This window comes from Aspergillus costaricaensis (assembly GCF_003184835.1).
Source record: "Aspergillus costaricaensis CBS 115574 unplaced genomic scaffold BO79scaffold_3, whole genome shotgun sequence".
Classification (NCBI taxonomy): domain Eukaryota; kingdom Fungi; phylum Ascomycota; class Eurotiomycetes; order Eurotiales; family Aspergillaceae; genus Aspergillus; species Aspergillus costaricensis.
The window spans coordinates 787,308-807,811 of NW_020291803.1; the positions used below are offsets into that span (position 1 = coordinate 787,308).

The 20,504-nt window shown below is 51.4% G+C and overlaps 9 protein-coding genes across 9 annotated transcripts; 4 read left to right on the forward strand and 5 right to left on the reverse strand.

The window, feature by feature from the left end:
- The first annotated feature begins 1,095 nt into the window (after positions 1 to 1,095).
- On the forward strand, positions 1,096 to 2,600 carry BO79DRAFT_235024 (uncharacterized protein). Its single transcript, XM_025684442.1, has 4 exons — positions 1,096 to 1,630; positions 1,703 to 2,357; positions 2,390 to 2,394; positions 2,452 to 2,600. Exons 1-4 carry the CDS (start codon positions 1,195 to 1,197, stop codon positions 2,478 to 2,480), a joined length of 1,125 nt encoding a protein of 374 aa, XP_025543992.1. The 5' UTR covers positions 1,096 to 1,194; the 3' UTR covers positions 2,481 to 2,600.
- A 335-nt stretch (positions 2,601 to 2,935) lies between these two features.
- Positions 2,936 to 5,763, reverse strand: BO79DRAFT_235026 (F-box/WD repeat-containing protein). Its single transcript, XM_025684443.1, has 2 exons — positions 4,943 to 5,763; positions 2,936 to 4,863 (listed from the first exon to the last, which is right to left on the reverse strand). Exons 1-2 carry the CDS (start codon positions 5,291 to 5,293, stop codon positions 3,160 to 3,162), a joined length of 2,055 nt encoding a protein of 684 aa, XP_025543993.1. The 5' UTR covers positions 5,294 to 5,763; the 3' UTR covers positions 2,936 to 3,159.
- A 223-nt stretch (positions 5,764 to 5,986) lies between these two features.
- Positions 5,987 to 6,797, reverse strand: BO79DRAFT_272553 (uncharacterized protein; the record flags this gene model as incomplete). Its single annotated transcript, XM_025687440.1, has 4 exons — positions 5,987 to 6,302; positions 6,379 to 6,439; positions 6,521 to 6,586; positions 6,703 to 6,797. 4 exons carry the CDS (start codon positions 6,795 to 6,797, stop codon positions 6,222 to 6,224), a joined length of 303 nt encoding a protein of 100 aa, XP_025543994.1. The 3' UTR covers positions 5,987 to 6,221.
- BO79DRAFT_43509 (autophagy-related protein 17) lies at positions 6,632 to 8,910 on the forward strand. Its single transcript, XM_025689245.1, has one exon. It carries the CDS (start codon positions 6,889 to 6,891, stop codon positions 8,527 to 8,529), a length of 1,641 nt encoding a protein of 546 aa, XP_025543995.1. The 5' UTR covers positions 6,632 to 6,888; the 3' UTR covers positions 8,530 to 8,910.
- A 590-nt stretch (positions 8,911 to 9,500) lies between these two features.
- Positions 9,501 to 11,450, reverse strand: BO79DRAFT_284667 (serine/threonine-protein kinase RIO1; the record flags this gene model as incomplete). Its single annotated transcript, XM_025688274.1, has 1 exon — positions 9,501 to 11,450. The coding sequence occupies one exon, from the start codon at positions 11,448 to 11,450 to the stop codon at positions 9,747 to 9,749; it is 1,704 nt and encodes a 567-aa protein (XP_025543996.1). The 3' UTR covers positions 9,501 to 9,746.
- A 196-nt stretch (positions 11,451 to 11,646) lies between these two features.
- Positions 11,647 to 16,012, forward strand: BO79DRAFT_165725 (chromosome segregation protein SMC). The gene is made up of 5 exons (XM_025679269.1): positions 11,647 to 11,865; positions 11,932 to 12,091; positions 12,142 to 13,352; positions 13,419 to 15,316; positions 15,371 to 16,012. Exons 1-5 carry the CDS (start codon positions 11,828 to 11,830, stop codon positions 15,661 to 15,663), a joined length of 3,600 nt encoding a protein of 1,199 aa, XP_025543997.1. The 5' UTR covers positions 11,647 to 11,827; the 3' UTR covers positions 15,664 to 16,012.
- BO79DRAFT_206918 (GIG1 family protein) lies at positions 15,993 to 17,337 on the reverse strand. The gene is made up of 2 exons (XM_025682070.1): positions 17,043 to 17,337; positions 15,993 to 16,687 (listed from the first exon to the last, which is right to left on the reverse strand). The coding sequence occupies exons 1-2, from the start codon at positions 17,155 to 17,157 to the stop codon at positions 16,068 to 16,070; spliced, it is 735 nt and encodes a 244-aa protein (XP_025543998.1). The 5' UTR covers positions 17,158 to 17,337; the 3' UTR covers positions 15,993 to 16,067.
- A 497-nt stretch (positions 17,338 to 17,834) lies between these two features.
- BO79DRAFT_250869 (cytochrome b5 reductase family protein) lies at positions 17,835 to 18,944 on the forward strand (the record flags this gene model as incomplete). The annotated part of the gene is made up of 4 exons (XM_025685838.1): positions 17,835 to 17,839; positions 17,903 to 18,045; positions 18,118 to 18,737; positions 18,795 to 18,944. 4 exons carry the CDS (start codon positions 17,835 to 17,837, stop codon positions 18,942 to 18,944), a joined length of 918 nt encoding a protein of 305 aa, XP_025543999.1.
- Positions 18,945 to 19,149: 205 nt separating this feature from the next.
- On the reverse strand, positions 19,150 to 20,399 carry BO79DRAFT_284671 (phosphatidylinositol phosphate kinase family protein). The gene is made up of 2 exons (XM_025688275.1): positions 20,028 to 20,399; positions 19,150 to 19,967 (listed from the first exon to the last, which is right to left on the reverse strand). The coding sequence occupies exons 1-2, from the start codon at positions 20,298 to 20,300 to the stop codon at positions 19,209 to 19,211; spliced, it is 1,032 nt and encodes a 343-aa protein (XP_025544000.1). The 5' UTR covers positions 20,301 to 20,399; the 3' UTR covers positions 19,150 to 19,208.
- Positions 20,400 to 20,504: the final 105 nt, after the last annotated feature.

The following is a 20,504-nucleotide window of genomic DNA, read 5'->3' on the forward strand; positions in this document are numbered from 1 at the left end:
GGCTGCCAGCCCAATCATTTCGATCAACGCCGCGATAAGCGGGACGAAAAACGAGGCTGTGTCCATAGAATTTAGCCGATACCTTTCCTTTGTAGATCGAGCGGTTTGGCTCGCCTTCTGACAGTGCCATTGTGTTGACATTCCTCATGTCAGCGCAAGGCTGCTTTCTCCTTTCTCGGTACTGGACGAACTTTCTCAAGTTTCATCCCACCAATATCACACCAGTCATCAGGGAGCCAGCATCACATTCGGTCCAGTCCTCCATCTATGTGTGTTCAAACAAAATGGACTTGAACTGGAAAAATCCCGACAGAAGAGAAGTCGCGACAACTGCTACGTTTATCGACTCAGAAGCTCACAAGATCCATGACGGGTTTGGAGGGTCGTCCAAGCTCGACCTGGAACGAGGGGAGTATGTGAAATTTCGGCCTTACTTGTAAGCTGCATTCGATTCTTGCTGTGTCAACCTGAGGCATTTCCAGATGTGAGTCTAACAAAAGCAATCAGACAGTTGGAAAGGGCTTTGAAGATCTACATAGGCACTGTCCTGGGCATCCGTGTCCAGGGAGATAGCTGGGATGGCTTGTGCGAGAAAATTAATCACACAGAAGATCGATATCGCAACCGTAAGGAAGGTTTTTGGCATTCCATATGGTACAAGATGGGCGACTATAGTAGTATGCTCGACGGGTGGGTCGCCCTCATACCAGATGCGTATGGGCTTGCTGTAGTCAAAACTGGCCTTGCAGTGGTGTTCAAGGTTAGTCTCACATATTCTATGTATATCCTGTTGAGCCTTGTACAAGGTCTGGGGCTCACTTCGCTAGCTTGCCGAACACTCAGCAGAGAAACGCAAGAAAATATTCGACACGTTCGCGGAATTGCGAGATGCCCTCATGCGAGCGGATCCAACACGAACGAGCTTTCGAGCCAACAAGGAAGTCGCATCCTGCGCGGAACATCTCTATCAAGCCGTTGTAACTTCTATCGAGGATATGATACTATTGACCTCGCAGGAGAAATCTACATGTAAGTGGGCAACCGTACATCATTCCCTGGAATGTAAAAGTAGCTGATCATGGTTAAGGGCGAAGACGCATTCCTAAGTTCAAGCATAAGACACCTGCTCCCGATCCTGATACAATTCTGCAAAATGTGGCAGATCGAACCAAGGAATTCGAGCGTGCTGTTGGCATGGCTCGAGACCAGGTCATCGAGGGTACCGCAGTGGTGTCTCAGGATACTAACATCAGGACTACTATGATTCAGTGGGACGTGAGCTCCACGAAGAACAACACAGAGATCCTGAGGTCAGATATTGAGAAGAGTGGTGTGAGGCTTGAGAGTGTGGGTGTCGAGGTGGGCGAGGTGCATGGCTTGGTGTCTCAAATCAGCTCTGGCATGGAACACATGACCACGGAAACCACGGGCCTAAAGAAAGGAATCGATGAAAACACAACCTCCATGAAGAGAGAAAGTGAGAATAATGAAAGAAGATACCAAGAGTTATGCAACCTCATCATCGGGCAAGTTGAGGCGAAGAGCAAAATCGCCAAGCGAGAGAGCGCCCTGGAAGACGGCTCACGTAGTCTAAAAAACCAACTCATGACGCTCCTTCTCGAGGGTAAAAGTAAGTAAAGAATGTGGACCTGGATGGAGCAATTACCCAAGCCACATGTTTAGCTGACATCAAATCTCACAGAGAAAGATGCCGAGATTGCTATGCTGAAAGAACGACTCAACCATAACCGGAAACGCGGCGCAGTGGTCAGCTTGGATCGTTTCTGCGAGATTTTAGCCCAACCTAGCTCTACCGAAGACGAGCCAGTCGATATAGAGCGCATGTTCCAGCACCCAAACGAAGACTTCAGACGAGCCCTCGTGCACAAGAGTAGGTTCAATGCAGCCACTCAAGGCCAAGTCCAATCGTTGCTGCGACATGAACGGTTACACCGATGGGTAACCAACCATCACCCCGACCTGATTCTCGTCGACGCAAACATCAATTCATCTGGCCTGTCAAAGGTGTCCGCAATATCAGTATTTTGCGCCACCTTGGTCTCTAGCATGATCGAAGTCCATCCTGACGAGGTGGTTGTCCAATTTTTTTGTGGATTACACACCGCTCCCCTGGATCCCTGGCACGGGCCGAACGGACTGGTCCGTTCGATTATCATGCAGCTCTTGATGAGACTGGTGAAGATGAACATTGTAGACTTGGGGTTCATCAACAATCGGGACTACTTGAGAGACCTCGAGGAGCACGACTTGAACACACTCTGCGACACGCTTTACTCGCTCGTGTCGCGATTCCCAGCCGACACGAGAGTATACTGCATCATCGACTCCATTTCTTGGTTCGACAAAGACAAGACTTTTGCAGAACTAGCCACTGTAATGGAATGGCTGCAATACATGGTTGAGGACCGGTCACTGATTCCTATTTTCAAGATAATGTTGACAAACCCGATGAAAAGTAACAGGAGAATGAAGGAGCTGCCGGTGTTCAGAGAGAACCCGTCTAGACTTGTCACTCTGTCTTCGAGGAACCTGAGACCCATGGGAATATCTAACAGAGCGATAGAGCGTCAACTTTCCAGATCCCCGTCTCCGTCACCACTCACACCCAAGAAGGGGGTGTCCAGAACTGCAAGACCAGAAAGTTATGACGATGACTATGGTGATTGGTAGCAACCTATGTGATGATGGCGGGCTGAATATTTATGACTGTATGCTTCACTTTAATTACTTGAAGATAAAGGCCATATAACTATGCTGTAACGCTGTTTCTTGACTTCCTCTTCTGAATATTACATGCTATATTGTGATTACGTAGTGGCGTCTGGAACTGCTGCCTCACCACGATAGCATAGGGAGCCGATGCGGCATGAAAGTCGAAAGGGTCTTTCTCAGAACAAGCAAAATGTAGACTGATGCCGTAAATTAATATTTCTGTAGGTAAAGTACACAGTATGAAGTCACAACGCCCGACACCCCATGATAAGTCCTTAAAAAAATGCACCATCCCTCTGCCAGCCAAACCCATCCAATCAAAAAAATTTTGCGCTACTAAAGGGTATTGATCGTCAGAAGAACGTTAAGTAAGCCAGCGCCGAAGGCCAGCAGAAACAACATAAATATAGAAAAAAAAAGCCCAGATCAGCTCTGGAAGCTGTACATGCGCACTTCGCAATCCTCGCTTCCAGTAGCAAACCGACTGTCACCAAGACCAATGCAGGTGACAGGGCCAGAGTGGCCGGTGAACGTGCGCTCGCACTTTCCGGTTCGCGGATCCCAGATCTTGATCATCCGGTCCTCAGCCCCAGACACAATACGCAGGGTATCCGCTGCCAAAGCCCAGACACCCTCCAAATGGCCGAAGAACGTACGCAGGCACCGGCCGGTGCTGGTCTCCCACAGACGGATTGTCGAGTCCAAAGCGCTAGTAACAATGTAGCGGGGCGGTGCTGTCCGACCAGACTCAAAGGAAGGGCCAAATGGTGAATTCTGCGAGATAACTGCATTCGACTCGAGGCCAAGGGTGGCCTGAAGAGATGCCGGCTCGGTGTCACCGGAGACAGTGCTGAGGTTGTCGTTCTCACATTCCACATCATGCTCTTCGAATTCGAATTCCCGGGGAAGAGGGACAACCTGTTGAACTTGTCCCACATGGCCATGGAACGTCCGGATGCAGGACTTGGTATCCAAATCCCAAAGCCGAACCGTGCAGTCGTCCGACGCCGAGAACACCGTGCGAGAGGCTGTGTCAACTCGGACCGCGTTGACCCAGTCCGTGTGTCCGCGTAAGAGGCAAGTTGACTTGTCCTCAAAATTCCAGATCTTCACAGTCTTATCAACAGATGCGGATGCGAGGATGGTGGCGTCAAAGTGCAGCCCGATTACTCCGCCACGATGACCGGTATACGTGGAAATGCAATCGCCAGTGCGCCAGTTCCAGACTTTGACGCTGCCATCCATACTACCGCTGATTAACTTCGTGTCATCAAACTGCAGGCATCGAATACCCGATTCGTGTCCCCGAAGCGTGCGAATTTCCTGGCCCGTTTCGGTATCCCAGATCTTGATCGTCGCATCGTAAGATCCGGTTGCCAGGATGTTGTCCTCGAATTGCAAGCACATCACGCCATTTGTGTGGCCCTTGAAGATTCTGATCGAACAGCGTCCGTACTTCCAGTTCGTGCCCACCTTGAAACGATCCTTGTAGACTTCCTTCCAAGGTCTGTACCGGGTTTTGAAATAATCTTCGCTTCCTTCTGGGCGCATCGCTAGCGACTGGCAGTGGCGTTTGACGACGGCAGTCTCTTCCTCGCTTGGCTCAGGCTTTCGTTTACCAGTACTAGTACCAATACTGCTGTCGGCGACAGGCGAAGAACCCTCAAGGAGCGCAGGAGTCTCTTTCGGAGACGGGCTGTTGACGTCCCAGGTCGTGGCGCGAAGCTCAATCTCGCGCTTCGATTCACGAAGCCTCTTCCGATCCAGAAGAGGAAGTCCCCAGCCACATTTCTTGCACTTGCGATGAATATGTTGCTCGCACATGCGATGCCAAACCACATCGTCGTCGGCCAGCGCCCTCCAACGTCGCGAAACCTGTGCGGCTTTACAAAGAGAAGTGGTGTCCAGGTAGCACAGAATTTTGAAAGAGATCTCCGGAGGAAGAGCGGCAATGAAGTCGATTCGGATGAGGTCACGGACGGTGGTGGAAATGAACGAGAGTTGAGGGAAGCAGCATTGAGCCATGATTCCCTGGAGTATGAGTTTTCGGTGCTTGGCTGGGGCGGCTGAGAAGAGCGACCAGACATGCGCAATGCCCTGCTGATCACTCTGAGGGAGCGACTCCAATTCCTAGGCCCCCGTTAGTCCACGATCATGAATGCAAACATTTTTTGCGGTGTCCTTCGGACGAAAATGGTAGAGGACATACCCGTTGCAATTTGTCCATTGTCGGTTCGTCGGCCTGCCGGCGACACTTACGGTCTGGGCGATGTCGATAGCAATAGCGGGAGTTTGCGCTGCTCAAAGCGGCAGGTTCTCTGTTTTGCGATCCGAGGGGGGCGTATTGGTCGGGAACGTGCTTTGCGAGGAAAGGGGCGACACTTTTGCCCACGAGCTTGGCCGAAGTTGCTGTTACGTTGTTGCGATTGTGGGGCTTCAGCTGGCTATTGTCGGCATCAGCATCGATCTCCTCCGCGGAGTCAGCGTGACCACCGAAGATCGATGTGAAGGCCGGGGGTGAGGATATGGCTTTCTCCTCCCGAGACCGTGTGCTTTCCATCTTGCTGATTGAAGATCTGTGGTAAATCCTCCCACGCGACGGCAGTCCGAAGTTGGGCCACTGGAACCGCAGCGCCGCTACTCGCCCGCTAGCGTGTGGCCTCGGCTACTGTAACCAGCGAGCTAGAAGCGCAGTCGTGGATAGCACCAGGCTGTATGGCTTCAAGATATACTATTTCTGCGACGGGTTCTAGCGCAGAAATAAAGAGAAAGAAGGTGGTGACAAGATAGTTGACTGGTGAGGACCCTGGGGAGAGAGGGGTGTTTGAGTAAAGTGGAGTTAAGTTGCCAATGACCGGGGCGGAGGACGGAGAAGGGTGGACGGGAGGCGGGAGACGGTCGCAAGTGGTGCAGGGCGATTAAAGGCTGTTAGTACAGAGTAGGTAGATAGACCGATAACAAGAAACGATAGGAGCTTGATCTGGACCAGCCAATCTCAAGAAAAGTGACCAGACAATCCTGGGGAAGGAGTATAAATATAAATGTCGAATAGAAGAATTCCAGAAGGACAACGAAGGAAAAAAAGACGTGATCACGCAAAGGCCGATGATGGACTCGTGCTGCCAGTCTCGATTGGGTCCAATCACGTGCGAGCGATGGCGCCATCGCCGCCTCCCGTCGCAACATCTCTCGCCTTTCCCTAAGCACCACTAAGCAGTACCGCTGCTGGTGCTTCTCTCCAGCGATCATCCCCCCCGAACTATTGCTATCTGGCCGCTGTCGCCATCGCCGGGGTCAATTGCGGATCCCCGACTTTGACTCAGATCCTCCAGACGATCGGCTAACTAGCTAGTCTGCTAGTGAGGGAGCTGCAGTCGAGCTGGTCCTCGAGCCGAAACTCCCATGGGCTCTCCGAGACGCTAAGGTCGCCTGCCTGAACTCCATCCATCCCGTCCTCTATCGTCACCTCCCTCTCCAATCCCGCATTCTCAGGCCTCTGGTCTTTCTGACCCCTGCTGCGAGGCGCAATTGCTCCGCTCAGGTATTTTTGGGTCCAATTCTAGCGTCGACTTTCTGGATTGGCATTACTCCCATAGCTCGTACAATATCACACTTCTTCTCACTGACGAAGCGTTGGGTATCAACCACCAGCTCCTCAGACCAGTCCTGGGCACGATAACCTCCCCCCCTCTTGCCTTCCATCCTGCTTCTTCTGCAGGCTTCCTTGTTTGCTACTGCAGGCGGTACGACAGGAAGCACGGTCGACGGAGACTTACACAGGTGTTACCTTACTAGGTCTTGTTGACCAGTCATCTGCAAACTCACCGCCAGATCCTTCTTTTTCCAGCAGGGCCTCGTCGATCGCACTTGAAACTGAGAACTGACGAAATCAAGGACTCGAAAATTTTCTGATTCCATGATTATTACAGCCCCATGAGGTGATTGTGCACTAGATTTATGACTTCTTACGACATAGCTACTGTAACGTTGCTCCGAAACTTACTCCTTCCGGCCGTTGAACGGCTCTGCCCTGAACCACTACACTCTGCTGTTTTATCGGGCATTATTGAGCCATTCTGTCAGGCTATCACGCCAGCATTCCTCCTTTCGCTATAATTTCCAATCAGCGCCAATTACGCCGACCCCTTTTCCAAAATGTCAGCATCAGGGTCGTTATCGGCCGGCAGCGATGCGTCTGGCCCCGATTCGCCGGCTGGAGACCAGGGCAATGCATTGCCTCAGTTGGATTCTCTCATTTCCCATCTGGTGGCAGCAAAACGGTCCCTGTCTTCCATCAATCACGTGTGGCGTGCCAATGAAATTGTAACTTCCGCTCGCTCTGCACTGGAAGAGAGTGTCGTGATTTCCGCACGGACTGGCTTTCTCCGACGCGGGCTTAACAATCAACTGCGGCTTCTATACAGTGTCCGCTCTGAAGTCGAAGAAGTCTCTCTCAGGGGCCGGTCGGAGTTCGCTAGTGTCTTGAAAAGCCTGGACACTGCTGATGCCCGATTGAGAAAGACGCTTGACTCCTTACGGGATACAATCGTTCACTCTTCATTTCGTCCCAACGGCGAAGAACCCAGAAGCTTACATGACTTTGTGGATGAACGTGGGGTTGAGGAGCTTCGCGCGGCTTTGAAGAGCTCAATTGATCGCACCAATGAGGCGCAGGCGGAACTGGATACTTCCAACTCCGCATTTGATGATGAACTCCAGTCCATCAAGCAAGCTCTGGGTAATTACCGAGAAGCTACCAAGTTAGCTTCCTCGTCCTCATCATCGTCATCCGCGTCTAATTCGAGCCTGCCGTCATTGTCATCAATGCCACCCATGTTACAGTCATTGGAAATGCATGCGCAGGAAATGGCCAATCTGCTAGAATCCTTAGTTCAGCATTTTGATCTTTGTGTAACTGCTGTAAAACATACGGAAGGCGGTGGAGCTGCCGCGCGATCCATTACCGGGGATATGCCCGCTGCCGTCACCGTCAGTGGCCGTGGAGTCCCGAATATCGAGCAAGGCATTCATGACAATCTAAACGCCCCACTTGATCCCTTGAGTGAGTCTGACTACCAGGAGATGGTGAATGTCTTGATCAAGGATGCAGCAGAGGCCGAAGACGTGGTCATGGAAATCCAAGATCGCATTGGCGACATGGAGTCTATACTTGAGAACGTCTTGTCTCAACGTGACGTTCTTCTCTCCATCTACAATGCTACTACTGGCGTCTTCCGACACCTGTCGTCTCTTGCAAGTGCGCGTCTACCGGGTTATATTGCTCAGGCACACAGCTTCACCCGTGTATGGGGCGAAGAGCACGATCGTATCAACGGTGGGCTAGCAGACCTGTCCGATCTCAACACCCTTTACGACGGGTTTTTAGAAGCCTATGATGGCTTGATTCTGGAAGTGGCACGCCGACGGCACGTACGACAGCGTGTGGAAAAGGTGCTTCGAGAAACGAAACACAAATTGGATCAGCTGTACGAAGAGGATGTCAATGCTCGCGAAACGTTCCGAGTCGAGCAGGGGGACTATTTGCCATCCGACATTTGGCCTGGTATCGGCCGCGAGCCGATGCGAATAGAATTCCGACGCATATCCGGGGGTAACCTCAAGGGTGTCTCTCCCGAACAGCCGGATGCACAAGACCAGCCAGCTGCTGAAGCCAATGAGCCTCAGCCAGCGCCCTCTGAAAGCACAGAGGAGGGAGAAGTTATTCCACATCTCCCCAAATCCCTGGTTGAAGAGGCTCTCCATCGCCTCAAGGCGAGGAATAGACAAGCCATGTAGTCTTGTGGTATCTGAGAGCTCGTCAATCCCATGATTGCCACTGGTTATTTCTTGGCAGTCATGAAACATACTAGTAGATGACCTAGATGATGAACACACATACAGGCTTTGTCCTATCCGATACCGGCCATGCCTCTTGCCAGTAAAGTGGATCAACTATACGTTAGACACATACTCCAGCGTATCATAACGACTCGCTCAGGACGTAAGTGCTACTGTGTATTTCCATTTGGCAGTTGGCAATGGACTGGAATGAAGATCAAAGAGAGCTCTGATAGGTCGTCCAATCAACCATGTAACTGATCAAATATTAGAATCTTACATTGAACCATGTTGCTTTTCCTTCCAGTCTATAGAAAATAAGCAGACCGGGCAATCTACCTAGAACCTAAAACTGTTGTTGAGCAACCTGTATTCTGTAGTGGCCGTTTGATGATAACCACGGGGTAGTATCACCCACCCGTTGCGGTACAGTTGCAGTATGGTAAAAGATAGTTTTAGGCAACTCTATGTGATCGCTGTCTTGTCGTGACTAGTTTTATATACTGTATAGAAATATATATATTAAAATTATAGTAACTTGTGTTTTTCCTTGCTGTTATAGACCCATTTCATCAAAGTTCCGTGATATATATTTTATCAATGATGGGCATTACTACCATGAGTATTGGTGGTACCCCAACCCACTTGAATAGACATATGAATAATACACGTTTCAAATATCTATTCTAGTTAATAATCATTGATAACCAAACATGTACATTTGTTAGTAACGACTTTGAAACTTTAAAAACTATTGATTACCATTATATACTCCCTCACCACGAAACTAGCCAGCGGCCTTAATGTGACTATGATAAGGCCTCTCCAGTCCTTGATGAAATAGACTACTCAACTATATTCAGAAACGAAATGAGGCAATTACACCGGTGCTGGAATCAATCCGACGTATCAAGTTTGCATTTCCTACACCCCCATATGCAGATCTATATGCTCATAGTATAAACTGGAAGATATATATGCATCCAACGAACCAATACCCACCCAATGAAAGGTCATAAAACATCATGAGATCATGTGCATTCCAAAACGAAACAGAAAATAAGATCGACTTTTGTGTTTTTCCCATAGTAGCCCAATTATCTCCAAAAATGCCTGCATGCATATCAGAAAGAAAAAATAAAAAAAAAAATAAGCGTTCAAATCAGCTTCATCCCTCATTTCTTCTTTCTCGAAGACGAAGAAACGAGTCGTTTCTTCATATGCTTCGGCATTTTATTCGCGCGCTTCTCGCGTTTCTCCTCCTTGACCTTTTGCTTGTGGTCGCGCTTCTCGTCCTTATCTTCGAAACGCTTACCGCGGGGCGCCTTCTTCGCGAAAGGATCTTTTTCTCCGTCTTCCGAGTCGGATTCCTCATCGACAGATACGCCACCGTCAGAGCCAGCCTCGGAACCTTCTTCCTCTTCATCCTCATCGTGGCCCTCTGCCTTCTTCTTCTTCTCGCCTGCGAGAAGATCCCGGTAAACGAGGTCATCGCCCTTACCGGCACGGACTTGCTCGGCGTCGCGCTCAAAGTCGTACACCTGTTCCAGGGTTTGAGGGATGTATTGTTGACGGAAGACGGCGGCGTCGACTTCAGTATCGCCCTCGGCGTTGTCATTGCGGGTGGCAAAGAGGTGCTCGATGGCTTCGAGCATTGGCTCTGCGGGTGTGACGGTGGTAGGGCCATCGCTGGAGATGACGAATTCAAAGACAGCCCGTTCGGTGAGGACATCGACGTTCTTGCGACGGAAGAAGTCGCTGATGTTCTTGATATCCATACGCAGGAACTCCAAACTGCGGGGGTGGTCGTGTTCGACACTCTGACTGACATCGATAATGTGGAGCTTGTTCTTGTGGTAAAGCATGTTGTATTCGCTCAGATCGGCGTGGACCAGGTGGCAGGTCTGGTACATCACGCGCATGTAGCCGAGCAACTCCATGTAGATCTCGCGCCACTTGGCATCGGGGTCGGGGATATCGAACTCAACGTCCTTGAGTCTAGGAGCGGCGACACCCTTGGAGCTTCCGACGAAGCCCATGACCAGGACGTGGAGGCGCAGGTGGATGGGCTCGGGGCAGGGGATGCCGGCAGCGTAGATACGGCGCAAGTTACGCATTTCCTTTTCCGCCCACAGCTTGACCATTGCCCGGTTGTTGCTCTTGCTGTATCCTTGTCTGAAACGGAATTCACCAGTGACATACTTGTCTCTGTCCTTGAAAACCAGGATGCTCGTCTTGTAGACCTTGATGGCACGGTGGAGGGGTGTCTCCTCATTATCGGGGTATGAGATGGAGTAGTAGACGTTGGCTTCTTTACCGGTCGACAGACATCCGTGAATCTCGGAGACAATCTCTCGGTTGATCATCTGTAGCAGGATCATACGTGTGCGGGGATCCAGCACCTGCTCGGAGGTAGCGCGGTCCGCCCTGTCGCCACCCCGATCACCGCGGGTCGCCATGCCTGACTGCATATCGTCCAACTTGATCTTGCCAGCATGCTTCGTCAATGACTTCACTTGATCGTCGACGGAGGCGCGAGTGTTGACAGACGGTTTCTGGGTGTTCGTCTTCGGTAAGGTCCACTTGGGAGTGTTGGGGTCCGCAGAGAGCTCGTTCGTTTTGCGCTGGCGATTGTAGGATTTCGTTAGATCGGCGGGGTTGGACGAAGTGAAGTCTTCTTCATCGAGTTCTTCTTCGAAGATATCATCGTAGTAGTCATCCTCTTCGTCTTCGTTTTGTTGTGCCGCAGAGTCTTGCCCCGCCATAGCGGGGAGGGAGCCGTCGGGGTTGACATATCCCTGGTTGGGGATATAGGTGTGCGCTGGGTTTAGGCCATCAGCCAAGCCGGACGCTTGCGCGTCAGCGTTCGGAGCAGCCATGACTGAATGTAAAGGGGTGAAAATCAAATGTGTGTAGAAGCGAAGTCTTGCAATTGATCTGAAAAAAACGGGTACCTTTTGGGTGTGGGACAGTCATATGGCTCACCGCCCGGCAGAACCCCGCGGGCTTCCCAAATGGAAGTAAACGCGTGCAAAAGATCCGGAGCTGATCGCCTCGATAACGCGTGGCTCTCCCCCAAAGTCAGCTTCGTCGCATGTCAAGCATCGACCCCAGCAACCTCCGTGCGCATCCATTCACCTCGCCGCCCTGCTCCGTCTAGTCAGGGCCTAGGCTCCTGATATCTTTCGCCTCGGGCGCGTGATGACTGGGTTGTTGTAATTGCCCCGATTCCTCGTGTCGCGCGTGCTTCGTCAAGATGTACGTTAAACAAATCATTATTCAAGGCTTTAAGAGGTATGTTGCAAGAGTGTACCCATGATGCTTGAGTGCGCCTTCCGGCTGACAGCAATTGCCTTACAGCTACAAGGACCAGACGGTCATCGAGCCATTCTCTCCGAAGCATAATGTCATCGTTGGTCGCAATGGCTCCGGAAAGAGTAACTTCTTCGCGGCCATTCGATTCGTCCTCAGCGATGCTTACACCCACCTGGGCCGAGAGGAACGCCAGGCCCTTCTTCACGTGCGTATCCCGTCGCAAGAAACAATACTGAGAGGCTTACAAAATGATAGGAAGGTTCGGGGTCCGCTGTAATGTCGGCTTACGTTGAAATCATCTTTGACAACTCTGACGATCGGTTTCCCACTGGCAAACCGGAAGTGGTCCTTCGCCGCACCATCGGACTGAAGAAGGACGAATACACGCTTGACCGCAAGAATGCGACGAAGTCCGATGTGATGAACCTGCTCGAATCTGCCGGGTTTTCCCGTTCGAACCCCTACTACATCGTGCCCCAGGGTCGTGTCACGGCTCTGACTAACATGAAGGACTCTGAACGTCTCAACCTTTTGAAGGAAGTCGCGGGAACTCAGGTATATGAAGCGCGCCGCGCGGAGTCATTGAAGATTATGCACGAAACGAACAACAAGCGATCTAAAATCGACGAGTTACTGGACTTCATCAACGAGCGTCTTGCGGAGCTGGAAGAAGAAAAGGACGAGTTGCGAAACTACCAGGATAAGGACAAGGAGCGCAGATGCTTGGAATACACAATCTACTCTCGCGAACAGCAAGAAATCTCCAGTTTCTTGGACAGTCTTGAAGAACAGCGTCAAACCGGCGTCGAGGACACCGATCTCAACCGTGACCGCTTCATCCAAGGAGAGAAGGAAATGGCCCAGATCGATGCTGAGATTGCCGAATGCAAGCAGCAGATTGAGTTTCTGAAGGTGGACAAGGCACAGCTAGAGGATGAGCGTCGTGAGGCCTCCAAGGCCCTTGCACAGGTGGAACTGCAGGCAAAATCACAATCGGACAATCAAGTCGCCGCTCAAGCCTCGAAGCTACGCCGCGACGAAGACCTGAAGGCCGTTCAGAGTGCCATCCAGGAACGTGAGCAAGAGCTGCAGCAATTGATGCCCCAGTTCAACGCCGCCAAGGATCAGGAGGATACTGTCAAGACGCAGCTTACCGAGGCAGAGACCGCCCGTCAGCGACTATATGCCAAGCAAGGCCGTAACTCTCGCTTCCGTAACAAGAGTGAGCGCGACAAGTGGCTGCAAGCAGCGATCAAGGATAACTACGCTTCTATCACTTCTGTCCAAGGTGTATTGGCACAGACACAGGAGGATATCAAGGAACTCGAAAACGACATAGCACTTCTGGAACCGGAGAGCGAGCGCTTGCGCAAGCAGATTGATGGCAGAGGCGACACAATCCATTCTGTCGAGCAGCAAGTTCAATCTGCGAAGGATGAGAGAGACCGGCTGATGGATCAGAGAAAGTATGTATTCCGTGATGCTCTAACTGTTTACTATGCCATGAATGTGATTAGCTGACGGTATGCTAGGGAATTGTGGAGAGAAGAAGCTAAGCTGGATTCGATCTTGTCGAATGCCTCCCACGAAGTGGAGCGTGCCGAGCGCAATTTGTCCCAGATGATGGACCACAATACGAGCCGTGGCATTGCTGCTGTCCGGAGAATCAAGCGCCAGTACAACCTCGAGGGAGTGTATGGCACCCTAGCGGAGCTGTTCGAAGTTAGTGATAGGTACCGGACCTCTGTCGAGGTCACAGCGGGCCAGAGTCTGTTCCACTATGTCGTCGACACGGATGAAACCGCCACAAAGGTGCTCGAGATCCTCCAGCAGGAGAAGGCTGGCAGGGTTACTTTCATGCCCCTGAACAGACTACGATCTCGACCCATCAACATGCCCAGGGCAAGTGACACGATCCCTATGATCGAGAAGCTTCAGTACGACTCCAAATACGAGAAGGCATTTGTTCACGTGTTTGGAAAGACCATCATCTGCCCGAACCTTCAAGTCGCCTCTCAATATGCCCGCAGTCACGGTGTCAATGCGATCACTCCTGAGGGAGACCGTTCGGATAAGAGAGGTGCCCTCACCGGTGGTTTCCACGATTCACGACAGTCCCGCCTTGATGCAGTGAAGAACCTCACTAAGTGGAGGGATGAGTATGAGACCAAGAAGAACCGTGGTTCTGAGATTCGAAAGGAGCTCGAGCAGCTCGACCAGCTCATCACGAGATCGGTCGGCGAGCTGCAGAAGCTGGAACAACAGAGACACCAGGTGCAAAACAGCAGTGGACCTATGCGGCAAGAGCTACGGGCCAAGCGCGACCTTCTCCAGAAGAAGAATGACAACCTTGATGCGAAGCGACGGGCGCTTCGCAACATCGAAGGCAACCTGGCAGCGGTGACTGACCAGGTTGGCGCGTTCGAGGCGGAACTGTCATCGCCGTTCCAGAAAGCGCTCAGCAATGAAGAAGAGGCGCGCTTAGAGGAGCTCAACAACACAGCTCAAGATCTTCGGCGACAGTACCAGGAGCTTTCCAGCCAGCGCAGTGAGCTTGAGGGAAGAAAATCCATCCTTGAGGTTGAACTGCGCGAGAACCTGAACCCGCGCCTTGACCAGCTTGTCGGCCAGGACATGGACTTGGCAGACGACGACAGTCAAGGCAACCTGAAGGAGACACAGCGCGAAATGAAGCGCCTTCACAAGGCACTGGAGAAACTCGGCCAGCGTCTCCAGCAGGTTGACGAGTCCATCGATCAGGCCAACGCTCGCGTGGGCGACCTGCAACAGAGGAATGCGGAGACACGGCGAGAATTGGAAGAACTGGCCAAGTCCATTGAGAAGCACCAGCGGCGCATGGAGAAGAGCATGCAGAAGAAGGCTGCCTTGACGAAGCAAGCCGCTGAGTGCGCTTCCAATATCCGTGACCTGGGCGTCCTCCCAGATGAGGCTTTCACCAAGTATAAGAACACGGATTCCAACGCCGTGGTTAAGAAGCTTCACAAGGTCAACGAGAGTCTCAAGAAGTACTCCCATGTCAACAAGAAGGCGTTTGAGCAATACAACAACTTCACCAAGCAGCGAGAGGCGCTGACAAGCCGAAGAGAAGAACTCGAAGCTTCCGAGAAATCCATCGACGACCTCATCAACGTGCTCGACCAGCGAAAGGACGAGGCCATCGAACGAACCTTCAAGCAGGTTTCCCGCGAGTTTGCCAATGTCTTTGAGAAGCTCGTCCCCGCTGGCCGTGGACGTCTGATCATCCAGCGTAAGACTGACCGCGCCCTTCGGCAACCCGACGAAGTCGACTCCGAGGACGAGGAGGCCCGCGAGAGCGTCGAGAACTATGTCGGAGTTGGCATCAGCGTCAGCTTCAACAGCAAACATGATGAACAGCAGCGTATCCAGCAGCTCAGTGGTGGACAAAAGAGTGAGTGACCACCGTTCTTATATTGATCAATCTTCCCTACTAACCCATCGTTAGGTCTTTGCGCCCTCGCCCTAGTCTTCGCCATCCAAGCCTGCGATCCCGCCCCCTTCTACCTGTTCGACGAGATCGATGCAAACCTCGACGCCCAATACCGAACTGCCGTGGCCCAGATGCTCAAGTCCATCTCCGACTCGACCAACGGCCAATTCATCTGCACCACTTTCCGACCCGAGATGTTGCACGTGGCCGAGAAGTGCTACGGCGTCAGCTTCCGGCAGAAGGCTAGTACGATCGATGTTGTGTCGAGAGAAGAAGCCTTGAAGTTCGTGGAGGAGCAGAAGTCGTGAAAATAGCGCCGTGGTAGTTCGAACTGATGTGCTGCTGCTTTAATGATGACCTGGGATGTTGGGTTGCAGGCGTATATGATCTGATGGGCTTCTTATTTGTTCTTATCTAGTTTTTCTTCTGATGTTGTTTGAGACAAGCGCACGATGAATGGTGACACTTGTGTGGCTTTCTTAGTTTATACTGCCGCCTCTTTTATGTACGCTACAGGTCCGGTCGATTTCTTTTTCGATTTGATTCGAGATTCCCAACCTTATGTTCTTTTTTTCAACTTCTATTGGCGTTTTATCCAATTGCGTCTGTCTTGATCTATCTCGTAAATGATGTCTTCGCTCCTCCACTCATCTATCTGTGTCTTAACTACCCCCATCCTGTATATCAAATCCTCACATCAACTGCACCAGAACTACCGCTTGACCCCCTCCTCCCCGGTCCACTCAATCAACAACCTCTCCGACACATCCCTAACAAGAACATGAACATGTTCCAAACTCCTGACACTCTGCAACGCCGCCCAATTCTTAAACCACAGCACCCGATCCCTCGCCTCCGCCTCACTCACCCCTTCATCCCTCACCACCGCATCCACAAACGTCCTTTGCACAAACGCCTCGATCAACGCCCGCGACTCATCCGTCACGTCCCCGTTCTCTTCCTTGACTGCCACGGGGGTCCGCAACCACACTACAATATGCGAGATCCCCGGCGCAAGACCGTAGGGCCAGTCGTTGCGCAGGATCTTGTAATCGGATGGGTCTGCAAACGGGATGGGGTTTTTGTAGGGGAAGGTGCTGGAGGTGGTGGTTTCTGTGCTTGTGGTGATGGAGGAAGTTGGGGTGGATGTGGATGGGGTGGTAGTGGTGGATGAGGAAGATGGGGAAGAGGGGATAGTATCAGTCCAGCCTAGACGCTTCTGACAGATGTAGTTTGTGATAGAGCCGTATTGTTGCTTGGTTTTATGTGACCAGGATAGGTAGCGGGTTAGATCGGAGGGTTTCCGTTTTAGGATGCCGAGATCGTTGCGTGCTGTTGGGGGATCGGGTTAGTTAGGAGTACTAGGTGTAGGTAGGGAGGGTTGGGTTGGGCTGGGTTGCGGGGTAAAGGGGAAGAGAGAGAGAGTTTAGAGTCAGGGACTGGAATGCGGAACCATTGGGTATTGGTTGATGGATGGATGGAATGATCGAGATGGATTCGAGGAATGGATGGATGGATGGATGGTAGGAGGGCGCGGGGGAAGGAAGGTGAGCATGTGAGGGGTAGGATAGTAGGAGTAAGTAGTTCTCTCTTCCTCTCTCTCTCTCTCTCTCTCTCTCTCTTTGCCTCTCACTCTACTGTATGTATAACCACTCAAAGGAGATTCTGGATAGTGGAAAACACCTACCGATGATGGACTTGAGATCCTCCCAGTCATGAAGCACAAACTCCTCGTCGGTCTGCGCGAGGACTTGACGATCAACCTCGGTCAGGTTGAAGGCCGGAGGTTCCTCGGAAGCCATGGCTATTTGTCGGCGGGTTTAGAAGTGTCTATGAGACTGTGTGAAAAAAAGGATTGACTAGACTAGCGGATGGTCGATGGGCTCCACTGAAGGATCAGTTGAGCTAGCTGAGAAGGACGGAATTATTTGTCGAGATAGGAAAAAGAAGAACAGCGAGGGAAATGTGAACGCAGACGGGAATGGTTACCCCAGGAAAGCAAATCCCCAACGGGACTGATTCCGCGCACTATATGAGTTGGCTTGTTCACATGCTGACTGTGTGAGACGTCTCCGCACGTCGGAGGTGTAATTAATATTGCCATGATATTTATTGATTATTCTCTGGTGACTTTTGTTATAATCCATTCATGACGGCAGTTCATATTCCTTTCCTTTGTACTTTAATCATTTTCTCCATAGATAATCAATTGATTTTGCCTCAACAAACTTATCGATAAGCCGATCCAGTGGCCCGATCGGGACTGTCTTCCCGTGACCGACACCGAAAATTACCGTCACAAAACCCGACTCTCTCCTCATCTCCTCACATCCTCTCCCTCTCATTACTTACCTCTCCCTCCTCCTCCTCCTCCTCCTCCTCCTCCTCTTCCCTCTTTCCCCCTCATTCCTCCCTTTCCTCCTTTTCTGTTTTCTATTCCTTTTCAAGTTCCCTAGGGGTTGCTGGAGTAATTGCCAATATGAGGTATGTGCGCGTGCTACTCGCTCCGCGATTGACGGGTGGCTAACAAAAGTTGTCGCAAAACAGTGCTTTCTCCCCCGACAACATTACCGGGGCCTTCATCCCCTCGGCCCTCTTTGTCGCCGGAACTTTCTTCTTCAAGCAGGAATTGACCCCCTTTGCCGTCGCTCTCGCTGCGGTCCTGGTCGGCTGGAAGGTCTTCAGCAACAGTACGTACAGGAGTCGCCGATCGTATATGACTTTACTTGCGGTCTTCTGACATGTCCCAACAATTTCTTTAGAGCCCAGAAAGGTCCTCAACCCCGGTGACTTCCAGCACTTCACCCTGAAGGAGAAAAACGATATCTCCCACAATGTCACTGTCTACCGTTTCGCCTTGCCCCGTCCTACCGATATCCTGGGTCTGCCCATCGGTCAGCACATCTCGCTTGCCGCCACCATTGGCGGTAAGGAGGTTGTCCGCTCCTACACCCCCATCTCCTCTGACAACGAGGCTGGTTACTTCGATCTCCTTGTCAAGGCCTACCCCCAGGGTAACATCTCCAAGTACTTGACCACCCTGGAGGTTGGTCAGACCATGAAGGTCCGTGGCCCCAAGGGCGCCATGGTGTACACTCCCAACATGTGCCGTCACATTGGTATGATCGCTGGTGGTACTGGTATCACCCCCATGTACCAGATCATCAAGGCTATTATCCGCAACCGTCCCCGTAACGGTGGAAACGACACCACCCAGGTTGACTTGATCTTCGCCAACGTGAACCCCGACGATATCCTCATGAAGGAAGAGCTCGAGCAGCTGGCAAAGGAGGACGACGGCTTCCGCATCTACTACGTCCTCAACAACCCCCCTGAGGGCTGGACCGGTGGTGTTGGTTTCGTCACCCCTGACATGATCAAGGTTTGTTGAATCTCCCGTCAGTGTCTTCCAGCATGGTCCACTAACTAAACCCTTTAGGAGCGCCTTCCCGCCCCCGCTAGCGACATCAAGATCCTGCTCTGCGGTCCTCCTCCCATGGTTAGCGCCATGAAGAAGGCTACCGAGTCTCTCGGATACACCAAGGCTCGTCCCGTCAGCAAGCTCGAGGATCAGATCTTCTGCTTCTAAGGCAGCAAGGAGAGATGACTTCTTTGAGCGAATTGGCAGATGACATATATTGTCTCTGTCTCACAGATTCCGGTAATTGATAGATTGTCGATAGAAAAGCCCGTTACGGGCCGACCGTTGGTCATCTGGGTGCTTGATAAACGGTGTCATGAGTCAATGCGAGAAGACCAAGAATTTCCATTTCGGATACAACATACATGATATTAATCGCAGAGCGCGCGTGCGTCAAACAACATCTTTTTAGGTATTGTATGATTACGTCTATCAAGACTGCTGTACTTCCACCATCGAATCCACCATAGCCAGAAACTTCTGTTGGTATTCGTCGGCCGTCGTCGTAATTGTCATTGGCCCCTGGCGACCAATGACATTGAATGTCTGAATTACCCCCGTCATGGCTTGGGCGTGCAATTTGTGTCTTGCCCAGAAGAAATCCAACAACACGGCACGATACTTCCATTTGCCATCTGCAGACTCTACGCCGATGCGCCACGGAGCATGCCTACCAATAACCTCGGGCTGCGAGGAGGCCGGAAACCGCACGAGGAAAAGAGAGTAATCAACTGCATTAGACGAGCGGAGAAAGTCCGTGTCAGCTTCCAAGACTTGCTTCAGAGACTCGTATTGTTCTTGCGACAGCCGGATTTTGTCGTCAAATTGGTCAGCAAGCTTCCGCAGCGTATCTTCGCTAACCAGCGGCTCTGGCACCAAGTCCCGCTCTGGATAGAAATAGTCAATGGGTTTGAGGTCGTATTTCTCCCATTGATCTGCTTTCGGGTCTTCGGTTTTCCCGTACAAGATATTATCCATGATGATGTGATGGGCTGGCGTGGACCCTATAAGGCTCCCGACCGTCTGATACGGCGCATACACATAGTCGGTAATCCATACCAATAAGGAATCGCGATGGGCACTCATATATTCGTAGTATGGCTCGAGCAGATCCTCACGGAAGAAGGAATGTTCAAAGTGTCGGGGGAGGCTCTTGATGAGAAACTTGCCATTAGAGGTCTGGAAGAAGGTCTATCAAAGCATTCCATTAGTACACCCGCACTTTCCATGATCTTCTGATTGTGTTCATACCGATCCTGACATTCCAAGATCGCCCATTGGCTTCAATGGGACAGTCTTCTTCTCATCTCGGAAGCTCGCCTTGTACTCGTTCTCGTCGATCTCCCATGTCTCGCTGCGCAGCTTTCGAAACAGATTGCTCCCATATCGGAAGAGCTTGATGTAGAAGATGCTAAAGAAGGCTAGGATGCGCCCTATGAGGGTCTTCCGAAAGGTAGCTGGGTCGCGGAATAGGGCGAGTTGGATAGACTTGGATAGGGCCTTTTGACGACGACTACTACCCATGGTCGCGGATAATATCGATGATAGGAAACGGAATACCTCGTTGACGGTAGCACATGGCTGTTTGGGAGGGGTTAATATGGAATTAAGAGAAGAATAGCCAGGTTTGGGACACGAGGTTGCGTTGCTGGCGCTGCTGAGAACCGTGACGTCAGAGAAGGGGGTGGTCTCATATCCGCTCACATGACATACATGAGGGTTTGGGAG

What these genes read in the sequence shown, in the direction of transcription:
- BO79DRAFT_235024 (XM_025684442.1), top strand. Translation starts at nt 1,195, where the DNA reads ATGGCTCGAGACCAGGTCATCGAGGGTACCGCAGTGGTGTCTCAGGAT. An exon ending in GCTCCTTCTCGAGGGTAAAA is followed by an intron (nt 1,631 to 1,702) that starts GTAAGTAAAGAA and finishes CAAATCTCACAG; the next exon opens with AGAAAGATGCCGAGATTGCT.
- BO79DRAFT_235026 (XM_025684443.1), bottom strand. Translation starts at nt 5,293, where the DNA reads ATGGAAAGCACACGGTCTCGGGAGGAGAAAGCCATATCCTCACCCCCG. An exon ending in CAATGGACAAATTGCAACGG is followed by an intron (nt 4,864 to 4,942) that starts GTATGTCCTCTA and finishes ACGGGGGCCTAG; the next exon opens with GAATTGGAGTCGCTCCCTCA.
- BO79DRAFT_43509 (XM_025689245.1), top strand. Translation starts at nt 6,889, where the DNA reads ATGTCAGCATCAGGGTCGTTATCGGCCGGCAGCGATGCGTCTGGCCCC.
- BO79DRAFT_165725 (XM_025679269.1), top strand. Translation starts at nt 11,828, where the DNA reads ATGTACGTTAAACAAATCATTATTCAAGGCTTTAAGAG. An exon ending in CGGCTGATGGATCAGAGAAA is followed by an intron (nt 13,353 to 13,418) that starts GTATGTATTCCG and finishes ACGGTATGCTAG; the next exon opens with GGAATTGTGGAGAGAAGAAG. An exon ending in GCTCAGTGGTGGACAAAAGA is followed by an intron (nt 15,317 to 15,370) that starts GTGAGTGACCAC and finishes ACCCATCGTTAG; the next exon opens with GTCTTTGCGCCCTCGCCCTA.
- BO79DRAFT_206918 (XM_025682070.1), bottom strand. Translation starts at nt 17,157, where the DNA reads ATGGCTTCCGAGGAACCTCCGGCCTTCAACCTGACCGAGGTTGATCGT. An exon ending in GGATCTCAAGTCCATCATCG is followed by an intron (nt 16,688 to 17,042) that starts GTAGGTGTTTTC and finishes ATCCCCCAACAG; the next exon opens with CACGCAACGATCTCGGCATC.
- BO79DRAFT_284671 (XM_025688275.1), bottom strand. Translation starts at nt 20,300, where the DNA reads ATGGGTAGTAGTCGTCGTCAAAAGGCCCTATCCAAGTCTATCCAACTC. An exon ending in ATCTTGGAATGTCAGGATCG is followed by an intron (nt 19,968 to 20,027) that starts GTATGAACACAA and finishes ATGCTTTGATAG; the next exon opens with ACCTTCTTCCAGACCTCTAA.